The 11,385-nt window shown below is 48.4% G+C and overlaps 3 protein-coding genes across 3 annotated transcripts; all 3 read right to left on the reverse strand.

Moving 5' to 3' along the window:
* Positions 1-805: 805 nt before the first annotated feature.
* Positions 806-1,885, reverse strand: LOC135830599 (nuclear transcription factor Y subunit beta-like). Its single transcript, XM_065342832.1, has one exon. It carries the CDS (start codon positions 1,883-1,885, stop codon positions 806-808), a length of 1,080 nt encoding a protein of 359 aa, XP_065198904.1.
* A 2,727-nt stretch (positions 1,886-4,612) lies between these two features.
* On the reverse strand, positions 4,613-5,692 carry LOC135830600 (nuclear transcription factor Y subunit beta-like). Its single transcript, XM_065342833.1, has one exon. The coding sequence runs from the start codon at positions 5,690-5,692 to the stop codon at positions 4,613-4,615; it is 1,080 nt and encodes a 359-aa protein (XP_065198905.1).
* Positions 5,693-8,419: 2,727 nt separating this feature from the next.
* Positions 8,420-9,499, reverse strand: LOC135830601 (nuclear transcription factor Y subunit beta-like). Its single transcript, XM_065342834.1, has one exon. The coding sequence runs from the start codon at positions 9,497-9,499 to the stop codon at positions 8,420-8,422; it is 1,080 nt and encodes a 359-aa protein (XP_065198906.1).
* Positions 9,500-11,385: the final 1,886 nt, after the last annotated feature.

The following is an 11,385-nucleotide window of genomic DNA, read 5'->3' on the forward strand; positions in this document are numbered from 1 at the left end:
TCAATGGATTTTTATGCAACTTGGGTAGGCCATAAAAATTTGGTAAATCATTAGACGGAGTCAACAACCGTGCTCTGGCTCGTCGATGTAGGACTCTTAAGATAGGCCTAGCTGCATTGATGAACTTTCTTTGCAAATCATCTAAATCTAAGGTAGAGATCTGTACCAGTCGATAGGTGTTACTGTCAAAGAGATGCTGGTGGCACAGGGAGACGTACTTAATGCGGCTCATTATTACAGTAGTGCTACCCTTGTCAGCCGGACAAATAACTAGATGTTTAGCATCGGCTAGAAAGTGTAACGCGGTGGTCTCAATAGGACCCAAGTTGCTGGCCACCTTCTTAGGTTTGAAGTTTCTAACAGCTAGTTCAACGTCTCTCATAAAAGCTCTAACATCCGGTGAAATAGATGCTACTGGTGGATGCCAGTGTGACGGCTTATACAAGGAACGGAATCTATCGGGTGTACTGGATCTACCGTGGAAATGTGCTGTAATGGCAATGTTTCTGAGGAACTTTGAAATGTCAGCATTATCAATTCTCGGTAGTGAGTTGAGCCTAGGAACGAACTTAAGTCCTAGTCCTAGAAGTTCAATAAGCTCAACTGGTACACTTACGTCCAAGCACGTGATGGTGTCCCGTGAAGAACAGTTTTCGCGTAGAGATTGTTTAAGATCTGAGCTTTGTTTACGGATTCGTTTACGGCGACGGCGCCTGTGGTTGGTGGTGTTACCTCCACGCCGTCGTTGTCGTCTGCGGGGGCTGTCACCGTCAGGAGGTCGGTCGTTGCGGTGGTCCCCAGGCCCCTAGCGATCGGCCGGGGCGTTACGCGCCGAGCGTCGTACCGGTTGCGGCGTTGAGGCCTGCTGTGGACGGCGGCGTTGCGTACGGCGTGCTGAGCTAGTCGTTGCCTGTTGTTCAGACGTGGGTTGAACGTCGTGATTAGAAGGTCGACGACGATGCTGCTTCGGCGTCTGCTGTTGCTGCTGCCTCGGCGTTACTGGCTGCTGATGTTGTTGCTTGCGTGGCGTCTTACGCTGCTGCTGTTGCTGCTGCTGCGGCTGTTGTTGTCGCTGCTGTTGGGGTGGGGCAGGTGTCACAACTGGTTTGTTGGCAGTACTATTTTCACCGGGCGGTGGTGTTGGTGCGTCGGCAAGGCATTCAGCATGGCTCCTAATGCGTCCAGCCAGTTCATCAACATCAATGCGTGGAGAAACGACCAGCTCGGTCTGGACGACATGTCGTACTGCTGCTGGGAGTGAGTGCTTACAGTCAATCAGTGCCTTTTTCGCCTCAATGCATGATACCCTCCTAGACTCCGCTAGCAAAATGCAAATTTCCTGGTTACATCTGGCTGTAACCTGCGCTATTTGTTCATCTAGCTTCGTGTCCCCGGTGGTCTTGGGCTTATGAGCCAATGAGAGTGGCGGTCTGAATTGCGCAAGTCTCACCTCTGCATCAAATAGTGCATTGACTGCTTTGGTGTAGAGCTTGCAGTGTTTGACAAATGTGTCTACAATGGGTGTGAATAATTGGGCATATTTCCCCCATATGTAGTCAAGGTCGACACGAATGTCGCCAAGCTCATCATGCTGGTGTGTCACAGTAGACTCAGACTGCGCTAGACGTGCCAGATGTGCGGCTTCGGCGTCCAGGCTGTCTGCGCCTACTGTGTGTGTGCCTGTCTCTGTGTGTGCGTCTGTGTTGGCTGATGTGCGTGCATCTAACTCAGTGCGTGCATCTCCAGTGGTGTGTGCATCTAAATTGGTGCGTGCATCAGCTCTAACACGTGCATCAGTGACTGGCACAGTAATCTGTCTATCTCCCCCTTCCTCATCACTACTAAAATTAATAATGACGTTCTCAGGACTATTACTGTTACTCATATTTCTACTATGGACAAGGCAACCTAGCCAGCGGAGTCTAAAGAAGGCATACAAGCATGCGGTTGATACTCACAAACCCAACGGTGTCCCAGTATATCAGGATCTGTGTCGAATCGACGACAGCGCAGGCACTAGTGGTAGGGTTAGGGCTAAGCAGGTTCCACGACAGCACCGCGACCTCAGTCCACACAAGTTTGGGTAGTAAGTATTGCAAGTAATATTTTCAGAGTTGTAGACTTCACAAACAAAAAAAATTGCTACAGCTGTTTCGCTGCCAAAGTGGCAGCTCATCAGGCAAGAAAGTGAAGGATACTGAAATGAGAAAGCAGGACCTAGTTATATAGCTCTAGGAGTCGTGTGCAAAAAATTGTCTACGTGTATTAGACACTTTAGCAAGGGGCACAAAACAAGGGCCTATGCTGCTAGACAAGGAGAAGCGGCGGGAAGCCCCACGCTAGAGTATTTTATATAACGTACATCCTGGGCGGGGGGGGTGCAGTGCATTGCTAGAGATTGTAGAATTGGAAAAAATTCCTCAAATGCAATAGCTGTGCAGCAGGCCCGGGGTCTGTATAGATGCGTACCGTATTTATGATTGGCAACCGAGAGGGTCTCACTGGCTGCGAGTTATAATTAGGTATGGCAAATAGATAGCTAATGCAGCAGGCCCGGGGTCTGTATAGATGCGTACCGTATTTATGATTGGCAACCGAGAGGGTCTCACTGGCTGCAAGTTATAATTAGGTATGGCAAATATGGTGTAGTAGACAGCCAGATAAATGCGTACGGGGGGTTAGGGTTCGGGTTAGGGTTAGGGTTAGGGTTAGGTGCAGTAGAAAGCAAGACCCTATGCATCCGGGCAGGCTGGGGCTGTGGTGCTTACAAATGTTTATGTTGAGCGTATGCTCCCAGTGGTTTTGACTTGCGCCATGCAATGAATGGTGGGGGTCCCAAATATTGTAAATTGTGGCGTGTCCAGAGTGTGCGTAGAGTACGTGACATATTCCTTAGAGCAGGATGGTATGTGAGTACGAGAGGAGTGCAGCGCCTAGTAGAGTTAGGGACTACTGGCTTTTTTCTAAATCTAAGGGCTGCATTGACTACGCTGGCAGAATACCCACGTGCTAGTAGTCGCTGTTTTAGGAACAGCTTCGTACCGTGAGCTGAGGTGGAATCTGTTGCACCTCGTTGTGCTCTTGTCATCTCGCCTACTGCAATGGCGCGCCAGGTGTGTTGTGGATGAGAGCTTCTGGGTGAAACATATGCGAACTTGTTCGTGGATTTAAAGTTCAAGCGTGAGCATACTGAATTGTTCTGCGTAGACAGTGCGAGGTCTAACATGATACAATTGGTCTGGCTACACTCATGTGTAAATCTAATCGGACAGTTCCTCGATGACTCTTCTATAATCTCAGGGACTAGGGTTTGGTCCACTATAGAAAAAAGGTCATCAATGTAGCGAGAGAAAATGAGTGCACTAGCTCTAAGGATTGTAAGATGGAAGTGTTCAATTCTCAGCATAAAAATATTGGCATAGACAACTGCGGCTGGGGAACCCATTGCAGTCCCATTGAGTTGGTGAAAAACTCTGTCATCAAACTGAAAAAAGTTATTCGTGAGAATGAGTCTCATGATGCCAACGAGGGCTTGTCTATGTGTCCCGGGGATGTTCATGTCTCTAAGGTGCCAAGCAAGAGCTCTGAGACCGTCAACATGTTTAATAGAAGTATAGAGTGAAACAACATCTAGTGTAAGGAAACAGAGATTCTCATTCCATTCTATGTTCTGCAAGTTGTCCAGGAGGTCATGTGAGTTGATGAGTACACTAGGTTTCGAGATCACGGATGGCCATAGGTAGATGTGAAATAGTCTAGCCCAATCATATGTAGGGGAGCCCCTAGATGCTACAATTGGTCTGATTTTCAATGGATTTTTATGCAACTTGGGTAGGCCATAAAAATTTGGTAAATCATTAGACGGAGTCAACAACCGTGCTCTGGCTCGTCGATGTAGGACTCTTAAGATAGGCCTAGCTGCATTGATGAACTTTCTTTGCAAATCATCTAAATCTAAGGTAGAGATCTGTACCAGTCGATAGGTGTTACTGTCAAAGAGATGCTGGTGGCACAGGGAGACGTACTTAATGCGGCTCATTATTACAGTAGTGCTACCCTTGTCAGCCGGACAAATAACTAGATGTTTAGCATCGGCTAGAAAGTGTAACGCGGTGGTCTCAATAGGACCCAAGTTGCTGGCCACCTTCTTAGGTTTGAAGTTTCTAACAGCTAGTTCAACGTCTCTCATAAAAGCTCTAACATCCGGTGAAATAGATGCTACTGGTGGATGCCAGTGTGACGGCTTATACAAGGAACGGAATCTATCGGGTGTACTGGATCTACCGTGGAAATGTGCTGTAATGGCAATGTTTCTGAGGAACTTTGAAATGTCAGCATTATCAATTCTCGGTAGTGAGTTGAGCCTAGGAACGAACTTAAGTCCTAGTCCTAGAAGTTCAATAAGCTCAACTGGTACACTTACGTCCAAGCACGTGATGGTGTCCCGTGAAGAACAGTTTTCGCGTAGAGATTGTTTAAGATCTGAGCTTTGTTTACGGATTCGTTTACGGCGACGGCGCCTGTGGTTGGTGGTGTTACCTCCACGCCGTCGTTGTCGTCTGCGGGGGCTGTCACCGTCAGGAGGTCGGTCGTTGCGGTGGTCCCCAGGCCCCTAGCGATCGGCCGGGGCGTTACGCGCCGAGCGTCGTACCGGTTGCGGCGTTGAGGCCTGCTGTGGACGGCGGCGTTGCGTACGGCGTGCTGAGCTAGTCGTTGCCTGTTGTTCAGACGTGGGTTGAACGTCGTGATTAGAAGGTCGACGACGATGCTGCTTCGGCGTCTGCTGTTGCTGCTGCCTCGGCGTTACTGGCTGCTGATGTTGTTGCTTGCGTGGCGTCTTACGCTGCTGCTGTTGCTGCTGCTGCGGCTGTTGTTGTCGCTGCTGTTGGGGTGGGGCAGGTGTCACAACTGGTTTGTTGGCAGTACTATTTTCACCGGGCGGTGGTGTTGGTGCGTCGGCAAGGCATTCAGCATGGCTCCTAATGCGTCCAGCCAGTTCATCAACATCAATGCGTGGAGAAACGACCAGCTCGGTCTGGACGACATGTCGTACTGCTGCTGGGAGTGAGTGCTTACAGTCAATCAGTGCCTTTTTCGCCTCAATGCATGATACCCTCCTAGACTCCGCTAGCAAAATGCAAATTTCCTGGTTACATCTGGCTGTAACCTGCGCTATTTGTTCATCTAGCTTCGTGTCCCCGGTGGTCTTGGGCTTATGAGCCAATGAGAGTGGCGGTCTGAATTGCGCAAGTCTCACCTCTGCATCAAATAGTGCATTGACTGCTTTGGTGTAGAGCTTGCAGTGTTTGACAAATGTGTCTACAATGGGTGTGAATAATTGGGCATATTTCCCCCATATGTAGTCAAGGTCGACACGAATGTCGCCAAGCTCATCATGCTGGTGTGTCACAGTAGACTCAGACTGCGCTAGACGTGCCAGATGTGCGGCTTCGGCGTCCAGGCTGTCTGCGCCTACTGTGTGTGTGCCTGTCTCTGTGTGTGCGTCTGTGTTGGCTGATGTGCGTGCATCTAACTCAGTGCGTGCATCTCCAGTGGTGTGTGCATCTAAATTGGTGCGTGCATCAGCTCTAACACGTGCATCAGTGACTGGCACAGTAATCTGTCTATCTCCCCCTTCCTCATCACTACTAAAATTAATAATGACGTTCTCAGGACTATTACTGTTACTCATATTTCTACTATGGACAAGGCAACCTAGCCAGCGGAGTCTAAAGAAGGCATACAAGCATGCGGTTGATACTCACAAACCCAACGGTGTCCCAGTATATCAGGATCTGTGTCGAATCGACGACAGCGCAGGCACTAGTGGTAGGGTTAGGGCTAAGCAGGTTCCACGACAGCACCGCGACCTCAGTCCACACAAGTTTGGGTAGTAAGTATTGCAAGTAATATTTTCAGAGTTGTAGACTTCACAAACAAAAAAAATTGCTACAGCTGTTTCGCTGCCAAAGTGGCAGCTCATCAGGCAAGAAAGTGAAGGATACTGAAATGAGAAAGCAGGACCTAGTTATATAGCTCTAGGAGTCGTGTGCAAAAAATTGTCTACGTGTATTAGACACTTTAGCAAGGGGCACAAAACAAGGGCCTATGCTGCTAGACAAGGAGAAGCGGCGGGAAGCCCCACGCTAGAGTATTTTATATAACGTACATCCTGGGCGGGGGGGGTGCAGTGCATTGCTAGAGATTGTAGAATTGGAAAAAATTCCTCAAATGCAATAGCTGTGCAGCAGGCCCGGGGTCTGTATAGATGCGTACCGTATTTATGATTGGCAACCGAGAGGGTCTCACTGGCTGCGAGTTATAATTAGGTATGGCAAATAGATAGCTAATGCAGCAGGCCCGGGGTCTGTATAGATGCGTACCGTATTTATGATTGGCAACCGAGAGGGTCTCACTGGCTGCAAGTTATAATTAGGTATGGCAAATATGGTGTAGTAGACAGCCAGATAAATGCGTACGGGGGGTTAGGGTTCGGGTTAGGGTTAGGGTTAGGGTTAGGTGCAGTAGAAAGCAAGACCCTATGCATCCGGGCAGGCTGGGGCTGTGGTGCTTACAAATGTTTATGTTGAGCGTATGCTCCCAGTGGTTTTGACTTGCGCCATGCAATGAATGGTGGGGGTCCCAAATATTGTAAATTGTGGCGTGTCCAGAGTGTGCGTAGAGTACGTGACATATTCCTTAGAGCAGGATGGTATGTGAGTACGAGAGGAGTGCAGCGCCTAGTAGAGTTAGGGACTACTGGCTTTTTTCTAAATCTAAGGGCTGCATTGACTACGCTGGCAGAATACCCACGTGCTAGTAGTCGCTGTTTTAGGAACAGCTTCGTACCGTGAGCTGAGGTGGAATCTGTTGCACCTCGTTGTGCTCTTGTCATCTCGCCTACTGCAATGGCGCGCCAGGTGTGTTGTGGATGAGAGCTTCTGGGTGAAACATATGCGAACTTGTTCGTGGATTTAAAGTTCAAGCGTGAGCATACTGAATTGTTCTGCGTAGACAGTGCGAGGTCTAACATGATACAATTGGTCTGGCTACACTCATGTGTAAATCTAATCGGACAGTTCCTCGATGACTCTTCTATAATCTCAGGGACTAGGGTTTGGTCCACTATAGAAAAAAGGTCATCAATGTAGCGAGAGAAAATGAGTGCACTAGCTCTAAGGATTGTAAGATGGAAGTGTTCAATTCTCAGCATAAAAATATTGGCATAGACAACTGCGGCTGGGGAACCCATTGCAGTCCCATTGAGTTGGTGAAAAACTCTGTCATCAAACTGAAAAAAGTTATTCGTGAGAATGAGTCTCATGATGCCAACGAGGGCTTGTCTATGTGTCCCGGGGATGTTCATGTCTCTAAGGTGCCAAGCAAGAGCTCTGAGACCGTCAACATGTTTAATAGAAGTATAGAGTGAAACAACATCTAGTGTAAGGAAACAGAGATTCTCATTCCATTCTATGTTCTGCAAGTTGTCCAGGAGGTCATGTGAGTTGATGAGTACACTAGGTTTCGAGATCACGGATGGCCATAGGTAGATGTGAAATAGTCTAGCCCAATCATATGTAGGGGAGCCCCTAGATGCTACAATTGGTCTGATTTTCAATGGATTTTTATGCAACTTGGGTAGGCCATAAAAATTTGGTAAATCATTAGACGGAGTCAACAACCGTGCTCTGGCTCGTCGATGTAGGACTCTTAAGATAGGCCTAGCTGCATTGATGAACTTTCTTTGCAAATCATCTAAATCTAAGGTAGAGATCTGTACCAGTCGATAGGTGTTACTGTCAAAGAGATGCTGGTGGCACAGGGAGACGTACTTAATGCGGCTCATTATTACAGTAGTGCTACCCTTGTCAGCCGGACAAATAACTAGATGTTTAGCATCGGCTAGAAAGTGTAACGCGGTGGTCTCAATAGGACCCAAGTTGCTGGCCACCTTCTTAGGTTTGAAGTTTCTAACAGCTAGTTCAACGTCTCTCATAAAAGCTCTAACATCCGGTGAAATAGATGCTACTGGTGGATGCCAGTGTGACGGCTTATACAAGGAACGGAATCTATCGGGTGTACTGGATCTACCGTGGAAATGTGCTGTAATGGCAATGTTTCTGAGGAACTTTGAAATGTCAGCATTATCAATTCTCGGTAGTGAGTTGAGCCTAGGAACGAACTTAAGTCCTAGTCCTAGAAGTTCAATAAGCTCAACTGGTACACTTACGTCCAAGCACGTGATGGTGTCCCGTGAAGAACAGTTTTCGCGTAGAGATTGTTTAAGATCTGAGCTTTGTTTACGGATTCGTTTACGGCGACGGCGCCTGTGGTTGGTGGTGTTACCTCCACGCCGTCGTTGTCGTCTGCGGGGGCTGTCACCGTCAGGAGGTCGGTCGTTGCGGTGGTCCCCAGGCCCCTAGCGATCGGCCGGGGCGTTACGCGCCGAGCGTCGTACCGGTTGCGGCGTTGAGGCCTGCTGTGGACGGCGGCGTTGCGTACGGCGTGCTGAGCTAGTCGTTGCCTGTTGTTCAGACGTGGGTTGAACGTCGTGATTAGAAGGTCGACGACGATGCTGCTTCGGCGTCTGCTGTTGCTGCTGCCTCGGCGTTACTGGCTGCTGATGTTGTTGCTTGCGTGGCGTCTTACGCTGCTGCTGTTGCTGCTGCTGCGGCTGTTGTTGTCGCTGCTGTTGGGGTGGGGCAGGTGTCACAACTGGTTTGTTGGCAGTACTATTTTCACCGGGCGGTGGTGTTGGTGCGTCGGCAAGGCATTCAGCATGGCTCCTAATGCGTCCAGCCAGTTCATCAACATCAATGCGTGGAGAAACGACCAGCTCGGTCTGGACGACATGTCGTACTGCTGCTGGGAGTGAGTGCTTACAGTCAATCAGTGCCTTTTTCGCCTCAATGCATGATACCCTCCTAGACTCCGCTAGCAAAATGCAAATTTCCTGGTTACATCTGGCTGTAACCTGCGCTATTTGTTCATCTAGCTTCGTGTCCCCGGTGGTCTTGGGCTTATGAGCCAATGAGAGTGGCGGTCTGAATTGCGCAAGTCTCACCTCTGCATCAAATAGTGCATTGACTGCTTTGGTGTAGAGCTTGCAGTGTTTGACAAATGTGTCTACAATGGGTGTGAATAATTGGGCATATTTCCCCCATATGTAGTCAAGGTCGACACGAATGTCGCCAAGCTCATCATGCTGGTGTGTCACAGTAGACTCAGACTGCGCTAGACGTGCCAGATGTGCGGCTTCGGCGTCCAGGCTGTCTGCGCCTACTGTGTGTGTGCCTGTCTCTGTGTGTGCGTCTGTGTTGGCTGATGTGCGTGCATCTAACTCAGTGCGTGCATCTCCAGTGGTGTGTGCATCTAAATTGGTGCGTGCATCAGCTCTAACACGTGCATCAGTGACTGGCACAGTAATCTGTCTATCTCCCCCTTCCTCATCACTACTAAAATTAATAATGACGTTCTCAGGACTATTACTGTTACTCATATTTCTACTATGGACAAGGCAACCTAGCCAGCGGAGTCTAAAGAAGGCATACAAGCATGCGGTTGATACTCACAAACCCAACGGTGTCCCAGTATATCAGGATCTGTGTCGAATCGACGACAGCGCAGGCACTAGTGGTAGGGTTAGGGCTAAGCAGGTTCCACGACAGCACCGCGACCTCAGTCCACACAAGTTTGGGTAGTAAGTATTGCAAGTAATATTTTCAGAGTTGTAGACTTCACAAACAAAAAAAATTGCTACAGCTGTTTCGCTGCCAAAGTGGCAGCTCATCAGGCAAGAAAGTGAAGGATACTGAAATGAGAAAGCAGGACCTAGTTATATAGCTCTAGGAGTCGTGTGCAAAAAATTGTCTACGTGTATTAGACACTTTAGCAAGGGGCACAAAACAAGGGCCTATGCTGCTAGACAAGGAGAAGCGGCGGGAAGCCCCACGCTAGAGTATTTTATATAACGTACATCCTGGGCGGGGGGGGTGCAGTGCATTGCTAGAGATTGTAGAATTGGAAAAAATTCCTCAAATGCAATAGCTGTGCAGCAGGCCCGGGGTCTGTATAGATGCGTACCGTATTTATGATTGGCAACCGAGAGGGTCTCACTGGCTGCGAGTTATAATTAGGTATGGCAAATAGATAGCTAATGCAGCAGGCCCGGGGTCTGTATAGATGCGTACCGTATTTATGATTGGCAACCGAGAGGGTCTCACTGGCTGCAAGTTATAATTAGGTATGGCAAATATGGTGTAGTAGACAGCCAGATAAATGCGTACGGGGGGTTAGGGTTCGGGTTAGGGTTAGGGTTAGGGTTAGGTGCAGTAGAAAGCAAGACCCTATGCATCCGGGCAGGCTGGGGCTGTGGTGCTTACAAATGTTTATGTTGAGCGTATGCTCCCAGTGGTTTTGACTTGCGCCATGCAATGAATGGTGGGGGTCCCAAATATTGTAAATTGTGGCGTGTCCAGAGTGTGCGTAGAGTACGTGACATATTCCTTAGAGCAGGATGGTATGTGAGTACGAGAGGAGTGCAGCGCCTAGTAGAGTTAGGGACTACTGGCTTTTTTCTAAATCTAAGGGCTGCATTGACTACGCTGGCAGAATACCCACGTGCTAGTAGTCGCTGTTTTAGGAACAGCTTCGTACCGTGAGCTGAGGTGGAATCTGTTGCACCTCGTTGTGCTCTTGTCATCTCGCCTACTGCAATGGCGCGCCAGGTGTGTTGTGGATGAGAGCTTCTGGGTGAAACATATGCGAACTTGTTCGTGGATTTAAAGTTCAAGCGTGAGCATACTGAATTGTTCTGCGTAGACAGTGCGAGGTCTAACATGATACAATTGGTCTGGCTACACTCATGTGTAAATCTAATCGGACAGTTCCTCGATGACTCTTCTATAATCTCAGGGACTAGGGTTTGGTCCACTATAGAAAAAAGGTCATCAATGTAGCGAGAGAAAATGAGTGCACTAGCTCTAAGGATTGTAAGATGGAAGTGTTCAATTCTCAGCATAAAAATATTGGCATAGACAACTGCGGCTGGGGAACCCATTGCAGTCCCATTGAGTTGGTGAAAAACTCTGTCATCAAACTGAAAAAAGTTATTCGTGAGAATGAGTCTCATGATGCCAACGAGGGCTTGTCTATGTGTCCCGGGGATGTTCATGTCTCTAAGGTGCCAAGCAAGAGCTCTGAGACCGTCAACATGTTTAATAGAAGTATAGAGTGAAACAACATCTAGTGTAAGGAAACAGAGATTCTCATTCCATTCTATGTTCTGCAAGTTGTCCAGGAGGTCATGTGAGTTGATGAGTACACTAGGTTTCGAGATCACGGATGGCCATAGGTAGATGTGAAATAGTCTAGCCCAATCATATG

Source organism: Sycon ciliatum, unplaced genomic scaffold, assembly GCF_964019385.1.
Source record: "Sycon ciliatum unplaced genomic scaffold, ocSycCili1.1 SCAFFOLD_1087, whole genome shotgun sequence".
Lineage (NCBI taxonomy): Eukaryota > Metazoa > Porifera > Calcarea > Leucosolenida > Sycettidae > Sycon > Sycon ciliatum.

Bases quoted from the DNA above. Each gene is read 5' to 3' on its own strand.
- LOC135830599 (XM_065342832.1), bottom strand. From the start codon at position 1,885: ATGAGTAACAGTAATAGTCCTGAGAACGTCATTATTAATTTTAGTAGT.
- LOC135830600 (XM_065342833.1), bottom strand. From the start codon at position 5,692: ATGAGTAACAGTAATAGTCCTGAGAACGTCATTATTAATTTTAGTAGT.
- LOC135830601 (XM_065342834.1), bottom strand. From the start codon at position 9,499: ATGAGTAACAGTAATAGTCCTGAGAACGTCATTATTAATTTTAGTAGT.